Genomic DNA, 23,142 nt, shown 5'->3' with positions numbered 1-23,142 from the left:
TATTTTAAAAAAAGTGGTGTCCCTTTATGTTACTCAAGCTACATGTTGTTTCAGTAAGTTTTATGAAAAAGAAGCTATCCTAATGGACCCTGTGGATGGACCTATCCTCGCCTCTTTGTTAGGTAGGGTTGCTTTTTTATCATTATTCTAATTCTTTAAATAGATATTTCACCCAGAAATGAAAATAAAATTCTGACATCATTTACTTAATTTCCACTTAATCTCCAAACCGCCATTACTCTGTTATTTATGGACAGACATACTGTGTTATAATTCTGGGCTTAAATATCCCTTTAAGACCACAATGTCATATTTGACATTTATTTCAATGTCATTGTGCACCTTGTTTTTTCATCAGTGGGTCCTTGTGCATTGGAGTATACTAAAATGAAGACGGCTGATCATTTCTGGACAGACCCTTCAGCTGACGAGTTGGTTCAAAGGCATCGTATTCACAGCGGCCACTGCCGACAAGACTCTCCTATTAAAAGACCTGCCCTCTGTGTAAGTGACTGGTGAACATAAAATTAAATTAAGCTGAACGTCAATGACAACACTGAAATTAATGTGTGTCAAATGTGTTAAAATACTTCCTCCCATCCAAGTTTAAAGTGAACATTGTGGCTCTGTGGTGTGTGAAGCCAAAGGGATATTTATTATGTCATGGATAAATCTCATAACATATTTTTCCATTTGACAAAATGATGAAAATTGAAATCTCTTGTATTTCATTGACATGGAAGTGCAATTTTGAATGGGAAGTTCAAGCTATTTAGAATGCATTTGATGTTTTTAAGCTGTGCCTGAAGAAAATGTCAGGGGTCAAGAGCAGATTCAATTTAGAGGAGAGTCAATTTCCTGTCAGATTTAATTCACAACATGCAGTGACATAACCAATAAGGCTCGTTTCTCAATATTATGCTTCCTTCTTTTTTATCCTTTAACATGACTTGTATAGTTTACATATTAATGTCAATTTAAAGTAGATGACACTGCTAAATCAAAGCTCATTTAAATATCAAAACTCATATATAAGCCAGATTTGATTGCATAGATAATGCAGACAAAATGCATAATATAAAAAAAGTGTGTGAAGCATGTGAATGATTGCCCATTGATGTTTCAAACCCAAGCATCTGAAGAGGGTTATGGCCCATGAGAGTCATCCTGTGGTCAGTGTATTAAAGGGCAGCTGCTGTATCTGAGGAGAAACTGAACCTCCACTCACACGCTTCACATCATTACCCAGCTCCATTAGCAAACGCAGCCGTCAGATTCCTGACTGATCACTATCTCTGGCCATCTCCAACACCCACACAACAGCAGGGAACATGCTGCTCGTTTTGTCACGTAAACAGATAGATCTGACCAAGCTTAGGGCTTGTTTTCTGGTGCAATTTCATGACGGATATTTGCTACTGAGCTGTAACTGCGGGGTTTCTGGTCCTGAGTGCCCCTTTTGATATATTAAAGTGGAGATGATCTAAACACAGTAAACGTCTAATGACTCAGCCCCTGGGTGATGCATTTTTTCACCTTTTAGACAGATAGATTAAACCTGTTGCACATATGGCCAGTGTATGACCATAACCGTGATGAATATGTACATTAATCTGTTATGGTGCATATATATTGACATTAGTCACTGAAGTGAGTTCTGAATAGTTTGTCTGTATGTGTGTGCGTTTAGATTCAGAAGAGACACTCCAGTAGTAGTATGGATGAAAGACCCTCTCCGTCCCCATCTGCTCGGGATTATGTGGAATCTCTTCATCAGAATAACAGAGCGACCCTCCTGTTCGGGAAAAACAACGTGCTGGTGCAGCCGGTAAATAAAAATGTGTATTATACTTTGTCATATCGGGTTGACTTGAAATAGGGTCTTCAACAAGGGGTCTGTCAATTATATTTTTACACAAGCAACACACACATCTCTAGTGATAGACCGATATATCGGACGGCTGATATATCGGACGGCCGATATATGGGACCGCTTTTTGCGAGTTTTATGTGTATCGGCATTGGCCGATATGTGGCTACTGTGTTCGCTGTGTTCGAGTGTTGGAAGCCGCAAGTGATTGCAGGTCATGTGACTAAAAACAACCAACCTTTCTAGACAACATTGAAAGCTCGGCCTAACAGCTGATCATAGCTGGACAAAGCGGGGTTTTATTTCTCATCTCTATATATATATTTGTAGTAGTAAAGTGCAAGAAATCAATATCCTTTGCTGACGAGTTCCTCGTCAATGTGGAGAGCGCAGTTCATGGTTCTATAGCACCCTCACCTGTTTTTACTATTTGTTAAATATAGTTTTTTTTAAGTTCAATAAATGTTACTTTTTAAATTAAGACTTGTAACATTTGGCATCATCATTGTGTCATTTTTATGATGTAAATTGAGTGAGCAAAAGCACTATCGGCTCCAAATATCGGCTCAAGAAAATCGGCAGCCTGTATCGGCCATCTGCTAAGGCTAATGAAAGAAAAATCGGCATCGGCACTAAAAAATCCATATCGGTCGATCCCAGTGGACATCTCTGCTACAAATGACCAATTGAAGTTTGTTTCTAGTACTTACCATTCTTAGGCAATTACACCAAACGTGACAGAAGTGCAAACGTTACAACTTACCCCATAGGTGGGGTTAGTGTAACAGGCAAAGGGTTAGTTGTAACACTTGTTTAAAATTAAGTTTGCAGGCAAATATTTCAATACTGTTTTGTCTGTATACTTGAAGTGGATATTGTTTATACATCTGTCTATAATAGACAGGTATCCACACTGTATTCATTCATCCAGCCCTTTTCTAACAATAGTTCAATTATGAATGGATACAAATGTCTAAATATGTGAGAAAAGCAGCACAATTATGACAAAAAAAATGTATGTGAATACTACAATTTCAAAAATCTAATTCTGAGATAATGAGCATCAAAGTCTGATTTTAGCCATTCATTTCATTATGATTGTATTCAATCTCATTCAATCAATTTTAAAGATATGAACAAAAATACATTTGACACACAATTTTTTATAAGACAGGCACATTTATTTTGCTGCCAGCCAGCAATCATTCGTGTGTAGCCTATTTAAAACAACGGCAAGAATTACGTTAACGTTAGCGGTTTTCAAATCGTAATTGCTGAGGGGTTTGTTGTAACACAGCGTTACAATTAACCCCGCTGGGTCAAGATATTTTCAAGCCCACCAAAAAAGTTGCTAAGAGCAGCAGCAGATATATCAAAACGACGCTATGTTTTAGTCAACAAGACACTGATTAATATGACAAAGCATTGGATCTGGTATCTTAGACAACTTAGAAACCGAAAAAAACATATGATGAAAAAATGTACTTACATGCTACCAAAACACTCTTTCATCCATAACTCTTTGGAAAAACATTATACATTTTCAATAATTTGCGGGAGATCGTAGAACTCCAAAACGCTCAACCTTGTGCAACAATGTAAACAGTCCGTGTTACAACTTACTCCGCATTAGTTTTTGCCCCGCACACCCCTACATTCCACATACTGTTATAGGCCAGGCTTAAAACACCTAAAAATACAATATGGGATTTTTAGAAGCATCTCTAGATAGAAATGCAATATAATATACATAACTGTATTTTTAGTGATGTATAAAGACCTAACAAAGTTAACTGTATTGTTTTAATTAGCCATTTTAATCTACAATTTATTTCCCTTCGTTGGAAGTGGCCATTTCGTGCCGCTTTGTTTCTACAGTAGCTCTAAACGGACAAACTGTTCTTTAAAGTTAATTTTGTTACTATGTTGTCTCAGACGATGGCGTATTTGTCCTGTGGTGGCTACCATAGCTTCACTATGGGTTTCGAAAAGGAGGGGTGTGTGCTAAGGTCCTTGTTCTAAAAAATGTTAGAGCCCTGATTTTGAAGGAAGGCTAAAAAGTACACAAATTTAATTCTTGTTAGTTGAATTCGCCTTTTTAATTAAGATTGGTTATTGTTTGTTAATGTGGGCTTCTGTTGGCGCTGTTAGAGGGACGATATGAAGGCAATCCCAGGATACCTCTCTCTGCACCAGACGGCTGACAGCATGACTTTGAAATGGACGCCAAATCAGCTAATGAACGGCTCCGTGGGAGATCTCGACTATGAGAGAAGGTTGGATTCAAAGCACTTTTTTTTCATTACAGAGACAGAATAATCTATTATGAATTGGTTGGAAAGTTGGTTTGCTGTAGGTTTAGTGCCGATTTAAACATAATAATAATTAATAATAATTCAGAGGTGGACTGGATGGGGTCTATTCTAATATAATGTATTATTACAGCTTTGTATTGTACTATATATGACATGAATTCTCCAGAGAGAGACAGATCCAAGATGCAGGCTTAAAGGATTAGTCAATTTTCTTAAAAAAATCAAGATAATTTACTCACCACCATGTCATACAAAATGTTGATGTCTTTCTTTGTTCAGTCAAGAAGAAATTAAGTTTTTTGAGGAAAACATTCCAGGATTTTTCTCATTTTAATGGACCCCAACACTTAATAGTTTTAATGCAGTTTAAAATTGCAGTTTCAAAGGACTCTAAAAGATCTCAAACGAGGTCTTAGCTAACGAAACAATTGTCATTTTTGGCAAGAAAATTTAAGAATATGCACTTTTAAACCACAACTTCTCGTCTTCCTCCGGTTCTGTTACGTGCCACATATCGAAACTACGCCCCAGTGTTTACAAGTGTGGAGAAAGAGGACCGTTCCGACGTTGTTGTATGTCGAATGATAAAAATTAAAGACTTTGTGTCAGTTTATTGTTTAAAATGGTCCGCAATTGTGTGTTTCATATATGTAACACGTGACCTTTCGACGTCATTACGCAATTACGTGAGGTTGTGCTGGCACGTCACAGGACCGGAGGAAGACAAGAAGTTTAAAAGTGCATATTTTAGATTTTTCTTGCAAAAATGACAATCTTTTCGCTAGATAAGACCCTTGTGCCTCGTTTGGGATCGTTTAGAGTCCTTTGAAGCTGCGTTGAAACTGGAATTTTAAACTGCATTGAAACTGTTGAGTGTTGGGGTCCATTAAAGTCCATTAAAATGAGACACGTCCTGGAATGTTTTCCTCAAAAAACATAATTTCTTCTCAACTGAACAAAGAAAGACATCAATTTTGGATGACATGGTGGTGAGTAAATTATCAGGATTTTTTTTAAGAAAATGGACTATTCCTTTAATGGACACAAAATTTAATAACAAAACAGAAAAACAAAACCCACGAGAGGGCAATATAACAATAACTGAGAACACAGAACAAAACAAAACAATAAACTTGACAATACCTACACAATAGGATCACTAGACTATGACAAGGCTTTACTAAACACTGGTAGACTTTTAAAAATGAATCGGCACAGGACAGCAAACAGAAGGGCATTAAATAGGGAGATAACTAAAAGAGGTAACAAGGGTAGACAGGTGCTGGGCGTAAACTAATGACAAGATAATTAACGAGGGAAACAAGAGCGGTCCAAACACAAGATCACATGGCCTGATGAAAACAAACAAAGGCCATGTGCTTCCACACAAAGCACACTAGCGACTCCAATCTCCAGACTAGAGAATATGAAGATTAATTTTTATCTCTAAAGGAAAATGTTAATTCATAAAAACAAGCAATGTTGCCTCATGTAAAGGCCAATGAAGTAAATGCTTACCGTGGTGACTTTACTAAGATCTTTAAACTTGTTACCTGCAGTGTGTTCTGGGACTATGCCATGACTATTCATTTGGAGGAAATTGTGTACCTGCACTGTCACCAGCAGGGTAAGTTACATCCAAGACCCTGTATTATACCAGTTTGAGGAATAAGTAAAAAAGCACATCCAAGACTATGCTTGGTATTTTTCATTAGTCCATAATTCCGACAATTCAGTTTCAGTAAGCAATGCTACCCATATAACACCACCTTAATCTAATACTAAGATATTCTGTAATATCTAGAGATTTAAGGGTATTCAGAGACTCGACATAGTTGCAGAATGTAAAAAATGAATCAGTATCAAGTATCTTTTGGCAAAGTAAAACCACTTTGGTTTACTCGTCCAATATTCTCAGTACTTTTTCCTATTTATCCAATTACGAGATCACAGACCCAAGACGAATAATACACCGAATTAATCAGTAACTTAATTACTTTTGCAGCGAGATGAGAATTTAAAGCGGGCCTGTAGTCAGATTATAATGTGTTGTTAATATGAATGATTAATTATTACATTACATCTTTCAGTACACACTGTGTCATGTATTTTATATCATTTCATAGAGAATAAACTAGTCAACATTTGAAGTGGATCAAAACATTTCATAAAAGTTAAAACCCCAAGACCTGTTTTTGTATTAGGACAACTTTGATGAATTTTTTCGATCTTTCGATTTTTTTCGAAATGTTGAATAGTATATATTAGCATATCTAAAATTTTTGATTCATATGTCTTCCTCTAAAGTGGACTGTGGTGGGACAGCGGTTCTGGTTAGTCAAGATGGAATCCAGAGACCTCCATTTCGTTTTCCTCGTGGGGGCCACCTCCTTCAGTTCCTCTCCTGTCTGGAAAATGGTCTGCTCCCTCATGGCCAGTTGGACCCTCCGCTGTGGTCCCAGAGAGGAAAGGTTAGCAATAGAGTATACAGTACACATTTATACAACATTTTATATACAGATTTTAGAATCAGCTTGCTTTTACATACAGTGGGGCAAAAAAGTATTTAGTCAACCACAATTGTGCAAGTTCTCCCACTTAAAAAGATGAGAGGGGCCTGTAATTTTCATCATAGCTACACTTCAACTATGAGAGACAAAATGAGGAAAAAAATCCAGAAAATCACATTGTCTGATTTTTTAAGAATCTATTTGCAATTCATGGCGGCAAACAAGTATTTGGTCAACAACAAAAAAGCAAGATTTCTTTCTCTCACAGACCTGTAACTTTTTCTTTAAGAGGATCCTCTGTCCTCCACTTGTTACCTGTATTAATGGCACCTGTTTGAACTTGTTAGCAGTATAAAAGACACCTGTCCACAACCTAAAACAGTCAGAATGCAAACTCAACTATGGCCAAGACCAAAGAGCTGTCAAAGGACACCAGAAACAAAATTGTAGACCTGCACCAGGCTGGGAAGACTGAATCTGCAATAGGTAAGCAGCTTGGTGTGAAGAAATCAATTGTGAGAGCAATTATTAGAAAATGTAAGACATACAAGAACACTGATAATCTCCCTCGATCTGGGGCTCCGCGCAAGATCTCATCCCGTAGGGTAAAATTATCACCAGAATGGTGAGCAAAAATCCCAAAACCACATGGGGGGACCTAGTGAATAACCTGCAGAGAGCTGGGACCAAAGTAACAAAGGCTACCATCAGTAACACACTATGCAGCCAGGGACTCAATTCCTGCAGTGCCAGATGTGTCCACCTGCTTAAGCCAGTACATCTCCGGACCCGTCTGAAGTTTGCTAGAGAGCATATGGATGATCCAGAAGAAGAGTGGGAGCATGTCATATGGTCAGATGAAACCAAAACATTACATTTTTGTAGAAACTCAACTTCTTGTGTTTGGAGGAGAAAGATGCTGAGTTTCATCCAAAGAACACCATACCTACTGTGAAGCATGGGGGTGGAAACCTCATGCTTTGGGACTGTTTTTCTGCAAAGGGACCAGGACGACTGATCCGAGTTAAGGAAAGAATGAATGGGGCCATGTATCGTGAGATTTTGACTCAAAACCTCCTTTCGTCAGCAAGGGCATTGAAGATGAAACGTGGCTGGGTCTTTCAGTATGGCAGTGATCCCAAACATACCGCCCGGGCAAAGAAGGAGTGGTTTCGTAAGAATAATTTCAAGGTCCTGGAGTGGCCTAGCCAGTCTCCAGATCTCAACCCCATAGAAAATCTTTGGAGGGAGTTGAAAATCTGAGTTGCCCAGCGACAGCCCTAAAACATCACTGCTCTAGAGGAGATCTGCATGGAGGAATGGACCAAACTACCAGCAACAGTGTGTAAAAACCTTGTGGAGACTTACAGAAAACGTTTGATCTCTGTCATTGCCAACAAAGGGTATATAACAAAGTATTGACATAAACTTTTGTTATTGACCAAATACTTATTTTTCACCATGGTTTGCAAATGGGTTCTTGAAAGGATCAGACAGTGTGATTTTTTTGGATTTTTTTCTCATTTTGTCTCTCATAGTTGACGTGTACCTTTGACGGGGGGTTGCAGGCCTCTCTCATCTTTTTAGGTGTGAGGGCTTGAGCAATTGGTGGCTGACTAAATACTTTTTTGCCCCACTGTACCTACCTATTTTTAAAGGTATGTTTTATTTCTAAACTTTCTCTTGAAGATATTTTGTACATTTACTACGGTAAATATGTTTAAAAAAAATGTAAGGATACAATTTTCTCAATATTTACATTTTTTGCAGTCTTAGATTCCAGATTTTCAGATAGTTGTATCTCGGCCAAATTAGTCCTATCCTAACAAACCATACATCAATTGAGTGTATTTATGTAACTTTCAGATGCTGTATAATGTATTGATCTATTCAACAAATGGACCCTTTTGACTTGTTTTGTGGTCCAGCATCACAAATGAGGTTGGGCAAATTATAAAAAGCAGGTCTTACAGGTTATCAGGAGACCTTTAAAAACCCCCTAGTTTGTGGCCTGTCAGTTTGATGGTAAAGGAAAGCAGTCTGAAGTTTAAGTTGAATTTGTGTGGTTCATTGGATGAATGTAGATTGTTTGTCTAAAAGGGAGGAAAGAAACAAACAAATAAATAGGGGAGTAAATTTCCCGTCTGTTGTTCTATTTTTTTTCCTAAGAGTCTAATCAATACTGGGGACTTATTTTGTTTTTATTACAACATTCAACTCCTCCATGGGTTTATTTTCTTTCTCTCTAAAGGCACAAACTCTCCTTAAAGGTGCTCTAAGTGAATTCACGTGTTTTAGACCATAGAACATTTTTTGTTACATACAGCAAACATCTCCTCACTATCTGCTTGCTGCCTGTCCGCTGATCAAACTGTAAAAAACGCAATCTCTGAAGACAGCCCAGGCTCCACAAACTGCAATAAAAACAAAGTGGCCAAACCTACAAACAGAAACCATAACAAAGTGTTCCAGCCAATAAATGATAAGAAGGATTTGAGGGTGGGGGTTGGGCACGTTCATGAAAGCACGGAAGGGAGGGGGAGGCGGAGGAGTTAGCTACGCACTGTTCGTTTGAAAACAGTTCAAACATCAACAAAAAGTGACGTCACACAGATTCGCTTAGAGCGTAAGTGATGCACTGTAAATCCCGACAAGTTCAGAGTACTCAAAACAGATTACCTAAGTAAACTAACAATTTTTTAAGTAAATAATATTTATAAATTAACCCAAATGTAAAAGTTTATATTTCATTGTATTTATTATTTACACTATACTTACAACTGCTGTTTTCCTATAAGTAGGGAAGACTGAGCAGGGGCGAAAGTGAAATTTTAAAAGATAATGTTTTTTTTCGAAAGAGAGATATTTTTCCTGTGGTCTATAACTCACAAGTGTGGTCTAGCAATACCACGTGGAATTTTAAACCATTGTAAAAGTACTTTAGTATAATTTCACTTTTAACATAAGTGGTGAATTGTTACTTTTGACCCTGTCAGCTGGGACAAAGTGACACACAGGTGGGTCAAAGTAACACAACAAAACATGATAGATTTTTTGTGTAACACTTGTTTTTAGTAAATATACATGATTATGACCTTGTTTATATGTAACTGCAAACATAGTTTGTCATTTATCATTAAATAATGAAATTACATTTTCATTTTAAAGGTGCAGTGTGAAAATTTTAGCGACATCTAGTGGTGAGGTTACGAAATGCTAAAGCCACTGCTCACCCCTCACTTTTAAAACACATAGAGAAGCTACAGTAGCCACCACCAGACAAACATGTCATAGTCGGAGACAACTTAGTTAAAAAGTTTGTCCATTAAGGGCTTCTGTAGAAAAATGGTGGCACAAAATGGCGACTTCCATGTAAGGAGACCCTCGGTGTATGTAGATAAAAACTTCTCATTCTAAGGTAATAAACACATTACGGTTCATTATGAAAGGTCTTTATACACCCCTGATAATATAGTTTTGTAAATTATTTTGCATTTCTGTCAAGAGATCCTTCTAAAAATTACACACTGCACCTTTAAGTTTCAGTCTCATCAAATGTTTCAAATGCAACCCGATAGTACGACTTGAATTGTTCAGAATAACACATTTGAACAATATTAACACTGTGAAAATTAAATTAGAATAAAATACATTTTCAACTTAATGCAACAGTTTTAGCGAGCGGGACAAAAGTAACAAGTGTTACATTTGTCTTAACAGGAACTCCTCACATTTAAACCCGATTTACTTTTATTTTGAAAAACTCTGAGAAGGCAAACTCAGGATGTCTTACAGCACTGAATAACCTGTAGATCAGTTAGTAATGTAACAAACACAGTGAGAAACACAGCTCGTTATAAGAAATAAATGACTGCTTTAATAATTTACTTATGATGGTTGAAATCAGCTTTCTGGACCTACACGTGCAAAACAGTGACGAAATAATGCGATATGTGTCAGCTCTGTCAAGGGTTCCGTGCTAAAGATGCTGTCATAGTTTGAAACGCAAATGTAGTCAGGGCTCTGAGAAAATCGCTTTGTTACTTTCGCCCCGTTCTCCCCTAGTGTTTACCATTAATTTTTTGTTTACAAATCACAGAAACAGACAGTGTGATTCATGTGTATGTAAGTGTGAAGAAACTGAGCTCAGTGCTGGCATTGAGTTCACACAGTTATTGTTTATATGATGAAGCAACACATATCTGGCTTACAGCCTAAGCACAGGCACTACACTTCTAAACAATGATAACCACAAAACTAAAAAAAAGCAAACTCTTCTAAATCATCAACATAAATGAATAGGGATGCTCCTTTCAGAATTTTTGCAGCCGATACCAAGTACCGATTTCGTGTCGTCATGATCGGCCGATACTAATGCCTGATACTGATTCTTCAAGCTAATATGTAAGCTTTTTGATGTAACTGTACTGTAACTGTAACTGTTAACCTTTTTCTGGAAAAAAGAAATAGCACAGATTTTGCCTTTGTTATATTATTTAATCAGGTATATTATTGTTCAACTAAATTAAATAAATAAATAAGCCCAACAAATATTCATTCTACAAAATACGTCTATTAAAAGGCTTATGCCTGTTAAAAGTAATGAAAGTTAAACACTGTAGAGTCTTCAGTGTATGAATTAAATATAGATGCATTCTTATAATGTAAAACAGTTCTTCAGTTGTGAGAAGAGAGTGATTTTCTCTTTAATATTATTGACAAATGAATTAGGTTACTGTAGCTTTAAGAGCAGCTACAAGGTAAAATGAAACTGTCAAAACTTTAAAATGCATGCAAATACTAAACTTTCGGCATGAAGATGCAATGTCAGCGATAGATGTGTGTTGTAACCGCTGTTTGATGGGGATGTAAAGACACGTCACTTTGCATGTTAGAACCGGAGCGCTTCCTTATAGAAAATACACATATCTCTGTAGGCAAATTTGCAGGTCACATATGAACAACAGGTTGTTAAAATGCTCGCACTGCTTAAAAATGGTCTCAAATTGCACCCGCATTCAGGAGCCCATATGATGAAAAAAGTAAACGGATAGATCGGTTCATAAGATGTGCAAATTTAGCGAGTACCAAACGAGTCATTTAATGAGATGATCGGCCGATACCGATCTACGGCCGATCAATCGGAGCATCCCTATAAATTAATGTTTAACACCATTGAGTCTTTCTCTTTACTGAAAACCACATAAAATATCACTTATTTTCAAAAAATGCTCTCGTAATGCAGGTTCATGCAAAGCATGCTGGGAACGGGAAATTCTCCTTAACCAATCGTGTTGATTTAACGTAAAATTTAACGTAAATTTTTAAATTTAAAGTAAATTTGCAGCGCCAGACTCTTTCTTAGCTTAACTGTTAGATTGAATGCCATAAACCTCATCACAACCACCAAAAGTTTGTAATTTTTGCAGTGTTTGTTCAAATGAGGCTGTTGTATTGACTCCGTTTGGAAGTTATAAATACAATTTTTGAGTTTGCAATTTTTTTGACTCATTGTATTTGAGTTTGTGGAACTCAAAGCGGTAAAGTCTTTGAACACAAAGCACTTTTTAGATGAATACACTTTTTTCAATGGTTTGAGTAAAATTCACTTATTTTAAATGAGTACATTGTACTGTTTGGGTTTACAGTGTAGCTTGTCCATGATTCATTTACCTCTTTATGTTCAGGTGCCTTTATTCAGGTTTTTACTTAAAAATGACATTAGACTTTAGAGATTGGTGTCACCTGTGTCTGTGGGTTCTGTAGATCAGTGGTTCTCAAACTTTTCAGCGTGCGACCCCCTTTGTGTAAAGTGCATTCCTTCGCGGCCCCCCAAAAAAAATTTATGACAAAAACAGTTCTAAAACTTTACATTTTAATTAAACAAAACATGAAATTATACAAAGTAGTTTATTTTATAAAAACGTCATAAAACTGGGGCCCCCCTGGCACCATCTTGCGGCCCCCCTGGGGGCCCCGGACCCCAGTTTGAGAACCACTGCTGTAGATGATGCTAAACTCACAGTTTGCTTTGTCTGGCTTCATGGGGGCAGATGAATGAGCTGTCGGAAGGCATAGCACACATTTAAGGTGGATATTGTAATTGAGGCTGAAAAGGTTAAGGTCCAGCTCAAAAGTCCACGGCTTCTGCTCTCTCCCCTAATATGCCATCTGCGTCTCTCGATGGTAAACTCTCAACAGAACCTCTTACTCATATTAAAATCTCTCAAGCTGCCATTTTTAATGTAAGCTGGTTCCTGTAAACTGGCATTTAGACAGACAGAAGTTAATTTTCTGCTTGCTAATTTATTCTGGAGACCCGTGGTTATTGTTTTACAAGCTGGGTTACCAAGTAAGGCTCAAGAAATGTGATTTGTTCTGCAGTGGCAAAAATATAATGCTGTTAAGGTGGCAGTTTAAGAGAATATAAGAAGGCTGGGAGATATACATATAAGGATGATAATCTCTCAACTGGTCAAGATTTTGCTGTATTGTTTAAATCATGATGCAGAGCATTGATATATCCACTCATTTACTGAGTAGCAAAGACTGCTTGTTTATTTAAAGTTATTTAAATATTTGAGAAACAAAGAAACATGAATAAATAATAAAATACAGATGAGATATTAGAAGTGTTATTAAAAGCAACATGAAGCTGTAAGATATTTGCATACTGTCAGAAATGGCTTTCTGCATGCACGCATGAACGGACAAATACACTTCAAATTAGGGCTGCTCGGTTAATTGTATTTTTATCATAACGATATGTGCGCCCCACAATGAAATAATGAAAATCGTTGTGATTAATGTGTAAAGACCAAGCACAAAACAGACTGTCTAGAATCAAGCATTTTGTTTGTTTGTTGTTATGGGCGGAGTCAGAGTATACAGAATGGATGACGGACAGCATCTGACGTGGCAGCGTCTAAATTGCAAGCGTGTCTTTGTTATGGTAGAAGTACGTTGGCATCACGAGATTTACAGTCATTCATCTTGAATGAACATAATGGCAGAGCAACAAGAAGAAAGTGCAGAAATGCGTTAGTTTTCAAGAAGAGGTCATACTACATTGTTTGGATATTTAGGATTCCAGGAAAGTGATGTTGATCAGTTAAGTTACAAGACTTGTGCAAATTGTGCTCCTTTTCTGTCCAAATGCCCAATATCAAGAGTTTGAAAAGCTGAAGACACAAATCGCAACCACCAAAAATCTCCGACCATCCACGACAACAATAACGTATACATTGTTAAATGCAATGCCTTATTCGCCTTGCTCGCAAAGACACGAGGAAATAGCAAAAAATTTAATCTAAAAATGTTGAAAAGTTAAATTCTAATTTGATTATATATTGTGATTGTTGCGGGCAAAAATCCTTGATCTTGCGGCACGTTTTTATAAAAAGTGCGATGGAATATGCGGGATTTTTATGTAATGTTATGCGATGAAATTGCGGGAACTTGCAAAAATTGCAGGAACTTGCAAAACTGTGGGAACTTGCAAAAACTGTTTGCAGCTATTGCAGCTTTTCAATATGGAGCCAAATGGATCTCATTATTAATACATTTACAAAACACAATTTATAAATACACAGCACAATTTACATTTTTAAAATCAGTTTCGTAAATTCAAAAAACAATTCATAAATTCATAAGTAAAATCCTAAATATGTGTCCAAATGCTCACAAAATGAATAAAACCTAAATAAATGTAAACTGTTTTCACAAATGTGTATATTTTAAATTCTTGAATTTATTTCTGTCACACATTTATGAATGATGTCACATGTATTTATGTATCCCTGAATTTGCATTTACAAATTGTCACACGCAAGTGGATTGCTTTGAATTTGTGTGTGGTATTTTTGAGACCGTCCTGTCATGTCAAGATTCATAAATATCATTTTTTTGAGGATGTTCTCTTTAGCCAATTACGTTGAGCTCTTGATCCACCAATCAAAACGCTCCTTACTGAATAGACTCAAGAAGTACAATGCTGCGCTTGTACTGCGCAATGTCTCATGATGCACAGTGACACACACTTTCACTGATAAAAGATATGATATTTTTGCTACGAAAATGTGGGGATTATGAAATCATGCAAGCCCCGCATGTTTTGTGCACGGAAATCTGCAATTTATGCTGCGAAAGTGCGGCGTATTTGAAAAAATAATAAATATGCAATACAATGATATAAATATGCAGACTTTGGCTGATTATGCGTTTAATCATGCGATCGCATAATCACGTTTTTTTGGAGGGACTGAGAAGTTAACCGTGATTTTAACCGTGATCATAAGTTTGAGCAAAACAACTGTTATCGTGCAGCCCTACTTCAAATAATGAAAAATGGCTTTCTTTTGATAAGACTTTCTTTTATGCAGACAAAGCCAGGTTATGTCTTACATTTTTACTTTTTTTGCAACACTGTTGTAAAAAAATCTCTAATAATATTGGATCTGTTTATGATATATGTGTATTTAAAGCAACACTATGTAGTTTCCATGTAAAATTGACTTACGGCTCCCCCATGTGGTTGAAAAGTGCAACAGTGCCTGGTATCAGACACTCTTCTGGAGGCAGGGGGAGGGGCGGGGCTGTGTGCTCTACCCTCCACCTCGACTTTCAGAGTGTGCTTGTAGCAGCTAGGAGGCTGCTCAGGTTGCAGCAACAGTAAAATTTGTCCAGTTAAGAGTTGTTCTATCACTGAAATAATTTTAGAGACATTATTTAAAGGTTGAAAAACTACACAGTGTTGCTTTAATTCATTCAATGAGGTTTTTATTGCCGTTCATTCAGTTTCTGAAAGGGCCACCCCAAAACACAATAAAATCTGCAATGATTCCATATATTTTCCATATGATTTTGCCGTTTTCTGTGGTTTCTTCATTTATGTAAAGCTACTTTGGAACAATGCTACATTATAAAAAAGTGCTATATAAATAAATTTGCATTGCATTGAATCGTATCAAAACTTGTGTGGTAAAAACATGGTAAATAATTAATTGTGTCTAATTATGCTCTAGACTGTGACAACCCTTTCTGTTGCAGTCACGGTATAATAGATTGATGTTCTGCTTGTCTTGTTCCAGGGCAAAGTATTTCCTAAACTAAAGAAGAGATGTACACAGGGATCTTCAGATTCTGCCTCAGACAAAGAAGAGGACGAGGCAACGGATTATGTCTTCCGCATTGTGTTCCCAAACAGCCAATCAGAATTTGGTAAGACTCAGAAGCTAATGAATGATTTTTATTGTGGTATCAGTAGCTTTGTTTGAATTAAGGCCAAAACATGTCCATTAAAGTATTGCTGTTTATTTTTGTTTAACCATTTACACTTACCAACATAAATATCCCACATATTGTTCATATGTGGTTTTACCGGGTTATTCTGACTGATTCGTTACAGTCACTGTTACCCAGTCCTCTCAGCTGTCCCTGGGTACTGCCCTCATGACTCACTCTCTTTCCCTGAACTCAAGGGGGCAGCCGCCTCCTAAATGCCAGACCTTGGTGATGTCAAAGCGCTACTGTAGCTGCCCGGGAGAGTCTGCATCCTCCCCAAAGCCCAACTGTAATTCTCCTTGTCATCTCTCATTCTCGCACTCGTGTATCTGTCTATCGCACCATCTTCTTGATTGTTTTAGCGCCTGTTTTATTGCCTTAGGTCTTTAAGTGTGAGTTTCTTTGCTTTGTCTACGAGTTGCCTTCCTGACACTTGGATAATTGGTGGCCAGTTAAGTGTGTTCAAGTGTCTTTAACACGTTTAAATTCATCTTTGCTATATGGACACAAATATGTAGCAGAAGTACCAAATGGTTTATGACAAGATATGATTTTATCATTTTTTTTATTATATCCAATGGATATATTATCCATACAGGAATGGTACTACAATGTTTTCTATTTAGATTAGTTGGGTCTAATCATGGGTTCTGCTTGTGGCTACTTATGTTTCGTTTGGTAACCAAAATAATCAAAGTCAATATGTTTGTATGTGTGACAGTAGCACCAGAATTGATAGATCAGGGAGCAAACATGTGGCATCCCACACCAAGGAAATCATCGTGTTCTTCCTGCTCGCAAAGTAGTTTTTCTGATGGAGGACCACCCAATGGCTGCAACCATGAGAGGTACAATTTTTGAGAAAATGCAACATTGTGCAGCCAACCCATCATTAAAACTGAAATTATACTTTTTTTAATTGGAATTGATAAAAAAATAGGTTCTCTAATGCTGCGTTTACACCAGCCGTGGTAGAGGCGTCAAGTGCGAGTGATTTCAATGTTAGGTCAATGTGAAGACGCGTTGACGCGCGTCTGGAGGTCTCGAACTAGACTCGTGAATGAGGCAAAAACGCATCTAACGTGCCGCGCTAAACGCCTCATTCGCGAGTCTAGTTCGCGCAAATGGCGCGAATTGATCGTCTGCGGCGGTACGCGCGAATGGTGCTTTTTGTGCATTTTGCGTTTGGCGCGAATTTACGGCTGACGCCCAAGTTGAAAAAATTTGAACTTTTAACTGTGGCAGCAGCCCGGTCCAGAGTCACTCATTCAACACGGAGGAACGCTTGATATTGTCCGTGAGCAGTCACTCTGAGCTATACGACACTCGTTCTTATTTCTATAGAGACAGGAATAAAAAGGACCTCACTTGGAAGAGTGTCAGTGAGGACATTGGGCAACCTGGTAAGTTGTAAACACAAATTTCACTTTTTAGTCACGTGACGTTTATCGACCCGTGGCATTCCCGCCGTTTTTTAAACTATTTTCCACCTATAGTAAGGTTACCAAATACAAACCAGTAACTCTCGCGATAAATGCACGATCAACATCAGCCAACCTGCAAACAAACAACCGCATAGCACTTGCCCCTCCCACAAGAAGCGGATTTCGCCTCTGACACGCTTCAAATGCTTGCTTTTTCTGCACGCCTACTTCACGAATGCATTCAAAATGTTCAAGCGGCAAACTAAACACGGTAAACGCGATTTTGACACCTCAAACGCGGCTGGTGTAAACGCAGAATTAGACTTTATTCCTTCTTTAAATTATTTAAATTTATGGGAAACCATTATCTCATCCACAGAGCCCCTCTGAAGTTGCTATGCGACAACATGAAGTCCCAAATCATCTCTCGGGCTTTCTATGGATGTTTGTATCCGCTTTTCATATTTATATTGTTACCCCAAATATTGAATTTATTTATGAGCCAAATGTGTCGTACTCAGTCAACCACACTCAATTCAATTTTCCCACTGCACTGTCAGGGCTGGCGTACTGTCGTCACCTGTCCACGGTACGCACTCACCTGTCTGGCCTTGTCAATCACACGATTGTGGAGCCAAATGTGCCCAGTGATGCTTACGAAGGCCTTACGACTGAAGTTTGGCTGAAGTTCCTTCAAGACTGCAGGGTAAGCATGCAAACACACACACAGACACGCACACTTACAAACAAGCCTGTTCCGCCAAGGCACATTTAAATGAGCGTCTTGCCAGACACTCATTTATATTCATTTGTCCCTAATCAGATCTCCCTCGGTAGCACTGCATAAACAATATGTTTGGATGAGTAATGCTTGGAGACTCCATGGCAGAGCGGTGACTTAAAATAGGACACTGTTTTATTCTGAAAGGTGAAAACAAATTATGATTTCACCAGATGGATCAATGCAGATCAGGCAAATCTTGTTTACACTTACACATGTACAGTATGTATGTTGGCTGAAAAATGCAATAAAACGGTCAAAAGTGTGTTTATGACATATGAGTATATTCGGATATCATATTCTCAGAGATTATGGACAGAAACCTCTGGGTACATTTCTGCAGTTTTCCTTCTCTTGCTTTGTCATTTTCAGACCTGTGAGGAGACGGAGATTCTACGCCTTGTTTATTTCGGTGGAGTTGAACCCTCTTTACGCAAGGAGGTCTGGCCCTTCCTGCTGGGTCATTACCAATTTGGAATGTCTGAGGCAGAGAGGAAAGAGGTTCGACTCATTTTCTTTAAAACACATTGTAAGATTTTTAATGATTGCAAAGGATTAGAGGAATATGGCAAACACAGTTGGCTTGACTTACATCAATAGTTTAAGGTTAATTGGATTTCAGATGGTCTGTAAAGCAAAGCTCTTTTGCTGTTTTTATCAAATGGCTTCCATTTTAAGATAACCTTATCTTTTTGTCGGCCAAAACGCTGACCTTCACAGGTGGATGAGCAAATGCGAGCGTGTTACGAGCAGACAATGAGCGAATGGCTGGGGTGTGAGGCCATTGTTAGGCAAAGAGAGAAAGAACAGCACGCCGTGGCTTTAGCCAAGTGTTCCTCTGGTGCAAGTATGGACAGCACCACACACAGAATAATGCACAGAGACTCCACTATCAGTAATGAGGTAAGTAAATGATTTGATGCAAAACCCTAAGGGGTGGTTTCCCGAAAAGGGATTAGCTTAAGCCAGGACTAGGCCTTGGTTTAATTAGGAAATATAACTAGTTTTAACAAACATGCCTTACTTAAAACATTACTTGTGTGCATTTTAAGGCAAAACAAAGGGCATTAGTGTATTTAATGATATGTCAGTGCAAGTTGTTTTCAGTTTGGACAGTTCTTACATTTTTTTTAGTCTAGGACTAGTCTAATCCCTGTCTGGGAATCCGCCCCTAGGTGTCTCTGACATGTTTTCTTGTAAATTATTCTGCAAAAAAAAACTGTAGGCTGGAATTAAGCGGATTTAAAGCGTTAAGTATTTTATGAACAGATAATACATATAGAGAGGATTCGGTTAATATCAGTATCTAATTTTTGAGGTGGTGTTTAGTGGCTCCTCATCGGAGCTCCTCATACTTTATTCTACCAGTAAAAAGTTTGGGTTCACTTACTTCACTTCACTTACTTTTTAAAGCGTAACTTAAAGGAATATTCAATTTTCTTAAAAGAAAAATCCAGATAATTTACTCACCACCATGTCATCCAAAATGTTGATGTCTTTTTTGGTTCAGTCGAGAAGAAATTATGTTTTTTGAGGAAAACATTACAGGATTTTTCTCATTTTAATGGACTTTAATAGACACCAACAATTAATACTTAACTCAACACTTAACAGTTTTTTTTCAACGGAGTTTCAAAGGACTATAAACAATCCCAAACGAGGCATAAGGGTCTTATCTAGCGAAACGATTGTCATTTTTGACAATAAAAATAACAAATATACACTTCTCGTCTAGATCTGGTCGTGATGCGCCAGCGTGACCCCACGCAATACGTCATGACGTCAAGAGGTTACAGAGGACAAACGCGAAACTCCGCCCCAGTGTTTACAAGTGTGTTGAAAGAGGACCGTTCCTACGTTGTTGTATGTCAACTGATACTAATTAATGTTTTTGTGTCAGTTTATTGTTTACAATGGTCTGCAAATGTGCGTTGTATATATGTAACACGTGACCTCCCTACGTCACTACGCATTTACGTTAGGTCGCGCTGGACCTACCTAGAAGAAAAGTTGTGGTTTAAAAGACCATATTTTTTATTTTTCTTGTCAAAAATGACAATCGTTTCGCTAGATAAGACCCTTATGCCTCGTTTGGGATCGTTTATAGTCCTTTGAAACTCCGTTGAAAAAAAAAGTGTTGAGTTAAGTATTAATTGTTGGTGTCCATTAAAGTCCATTAAAATGAGAAAAACATAATTTCTACTGGACTGAACAAAGAAAGACATCAACATTTTGGATGACATGGTGGTGAGTAAATTACCTGGATTTTTCTTTTAAGAAAATTGAATATTCCTTTAACCCCTGTTCAGAGCCTGACTCCACCCATTGGCAATATTTGAAAAATGCAAGAAAAGTGGGCAGACCCCAACGGAGATTGAGGGGACGAACTGAGCTCGTACCAAGGGTGTGGGGAGATCGTAACAAGGGCGTGGTGAGCTTCAAATTGCTTACGTAGGGTCGTACCACTTAAGTCACGTGGTACCGCAACATTCAATAGGAAAATGTAACTGCAGTAGCCACCGTTCAACTTGAAGAGGTCAGCACTTAGACGTTTTCACAACATATGTTGTAGCATTGAAACACTTTATACCCAAATGACAAAAAAGTTACTCAAATCAATGAACAGCACAGCCCCATTCTTACAGATCATTAACTATAAAAAGTTGGTTAAGAGTTTATTTACTCTTTAATGTATCACCCTTACATGATTTTTAACCCTTTTCCCGCCATTGATGTGTTCTCACGTCAATTAAGAGAAAACCCTTCCCTGCCAATGACGAGTATTCCGGCAATCCGTAATACCGCTATTATCAACTTATAAAACGCGGAAGTATTACCCTAGGGCACCCTAGGACAGCATCTGTATGTCCGTGTATGTTTTGAGGATCACTCTGAATCTGATCTCTATCAAAAGTCCTTCATAAAAATGGAATTATCTCAGTTTTATTTGTTTGATAGCAGAGGGTCTGTTCTTTCATTTGATATCCTGTATGTTTATATATTCAAAGAAGAACATTTTCTGGAAGGCATTACATTTTTTTGAAAATCATGAAAAATGCTGGGGCTGGCAACTATTTTTAGAAACGCTGGTGGGGAAAGAGTTAAACAGTATTGAATGAGTACCCATCTGTTCTGGGCTCTTATTGGCTGCATTTTTTCATTATTTTTGGTCTAAATCATGTGAAATAAAATATATTAATAAAGCATTAGTTTTGTAATAAATTAAATCTATATGTTGGCCATGTTTCATTTTAGTGAACTCTAGTGGTGAGAATCTACATATAACGCCTTTAAGCATTTTCCTACATGTATAAAAAAAACATTTCAGTTAAGTGACCCTAAATTGTTAATGGGCAGTGTATATACTATATAGCACACTGAGGAGTTTGCTGTTGACTGTACAAATTAACATATGATGTGTTGTTTATGTGTTTAAGTCCTCACAGAGTTGCAGTTCAGGCAGACAAAGAGATTCCAGGCTGCAGAGTGACTCCAGCAGCAGCACTCAGGTAAACTGCTCTTCGTTTTAATTCATATCGCATCCGATACAAACGTCCGTCCTTCACTAATGCCCGTCACCTCACGCTCTTTCATGGTAGTTCTTCACTTCCCAAAACCCCTTCCCCTGGAGTAGTCTGCTTCCCTTTGGCTTGATCTTTCAGGTCTTTGAGTCTGTCGAAGAGGTCGACCAGATCGAAACGGAGCCCAAGAGCGATAGCGTCAAACAAGTACCTAAATTCTCAAATGAATCCCAGAACATCACCAGTTCTCCAGACTCTGGTCACCCCTCTTCCAGAAACTTCTCAGTTACGTCTGGTCAATCAGACTCCTTGAGCACAGAGGACAGTGGGATACATGAGCCGAACCTCAAAGCCTTGCGGCCACCGCTTCAGAGCCCGACCATCCCCAGTCAGGCTGAAGATCACAACAACGTGACCAAAATGGAAGTGGGTGGCTCTATTGAGAGAACTTTGACTTCAGAAAATGAAACAGAACCAAAGATAGATAAGAATCAGGTAGGAGTTGAGACAACACAGAAGACTGTGAAAACCAAGGAAGCCTCAGGTAGTATAAAAGCTGATTCATTAAAGTCCACCAGAAAATCTGAATGTCCAACAAGCTTTACTGCAGAACAGACAAATGAGAAGGTTGTTAAAAATATGACCACAAACAAAGACATGCAGAGAAATGCCCCAAGGGTAGAAGAGACCATCGTCCCACTGGTGCATGAAGCTTTCAGCACGAGCGAGATGAGCGACGCTCAAGCCGCAGCCGATTCGGATGAGTCACCCACTGCCATTGAAATGGAGGATATTCCTACAGCCAAGGTTTGCATGGTTTGGGACAGGAAGAGCAAGACCAATGAGCAGACTGCGGTGCCATTACTGGAGCTCAGGCTAGAGGAAGTTCATGGTAAGGCCGGCCTTGAAGATCCAGACTCTATCCTGTCTGAGGAACTAGTGATGGAGAATCTCTGTCCACAATTTGATTCGCTCGCAGTGAACACAGAAAAGATGGAAGTTACATCTCCAGTTTCCTCAGTAGGGACCACATATTCTGTAAGCACATTTTCAATTTGTATTTTGATATGAATATAGTTCAGGTACGTTAAATTGGATACCTGTAATCTAAATCTGTTTATGAATTGCAGCAAGAGCTTTTGGACATGTACACTCTTAACCTGCATCGAATAGATAAAGATGTTCAGCGCTGTGACCGAAATTACTGCTACTTCACACCTGCTAACTTGGAGAAACTGCGCAACATCATGTGCAGGTAACACAAGTTTTCTTTCATTGCCGTGCTGTTAAAGGGGACATTTCACAAGACTTTTAAAGATGTTAAACAAATCTTTGGTGTTCCCAGAGTACGTATGTCAAGTTTTAGCTCAAAATACCCCACAGATAATTTATTATAGCATGTTAAAATTGACACTTAATAGGTGTGAGAAAAAATGTGC

General features: G+C 38.1%; 1 protein-coding gene across 1 annotated transcript in view; it reads left to right on the top strand.

Annotated features, from left to right (window-relative positions):
• Nucleotides 1-23,142, top strand: part of sgsm1a (small G protein signaling modulator 1a) — a 65,679-nt gene that overhangs the window by 31,562 nt on the left and 10,975 nt on the right. The window contains exons 6-20 of the mRNA XM_073861083.1: nt 55-122; nt 359-504; nt 1,691-1,828; nt 4,022-4,146; nt 5,745-5,812; nt 6,493-6,656; nt 15,785-15,914; nt 16,699-16,825; nt 17,781-17,845; nt 17,962-18,107; nt 18,555-18,683; nt 18,903-19,085; nt 21,620-21,691; nt 21,845-22,741; nt 22,834-22,958. Coding sequence (XP_073717184.1) covers nt 55-122; nt 359-504; nt 1,691-1,828; nt 4,022-4,146; nt 5,745-5,812; nt 6,493-6,656; nt 15,785-15,914; nt 16,699-16,825; nt 17,781-17,845; nt 17,962-18,107; nt 18,555-18,683; nt 18,903-19,085; nt 21,620-21,691; nt 21,845-22,741; nt 22,834-22,958 — 2,583 coding nt within the window. The remainder of the gene's footprint in view (nt 1-54; nt 123-358; nt 505-1,690; nt 1,829-4,021; nt 4,147-5,744; nt 5,813-6,492; nt 6,657-15,784; nt 15,915-16,698; nt 16,826-17,780; nt 17,846-17,961; nt 18,108-18,554; nt 18,684-18,902; nt 19,086-21,619; nt 21,692-21,844; nt 22,742-22,833; nt 22,959-23,142) is intronic.

Source organism: Misgurnus anguillicaudatus, chromosome 22, assembly GCF_027580225.2.
Source record: "Misgurnus anguillicaudatus chromosome 22, ASM2758022v2, whole genome shotgun sequence".
Classification (NCBI taxonomy): domain Eukaryota; kingdom Metazoa; phylum Chordata; class Actinopteri; order Cypriniformes; family Cobitidae; genus Misgurnus; species Misgurnus anguillicaudatus.
Note: the sequence above shows the minus strand (reverse complement) of the source record. Positions and strands in the feature narration are given on the sequence as shown.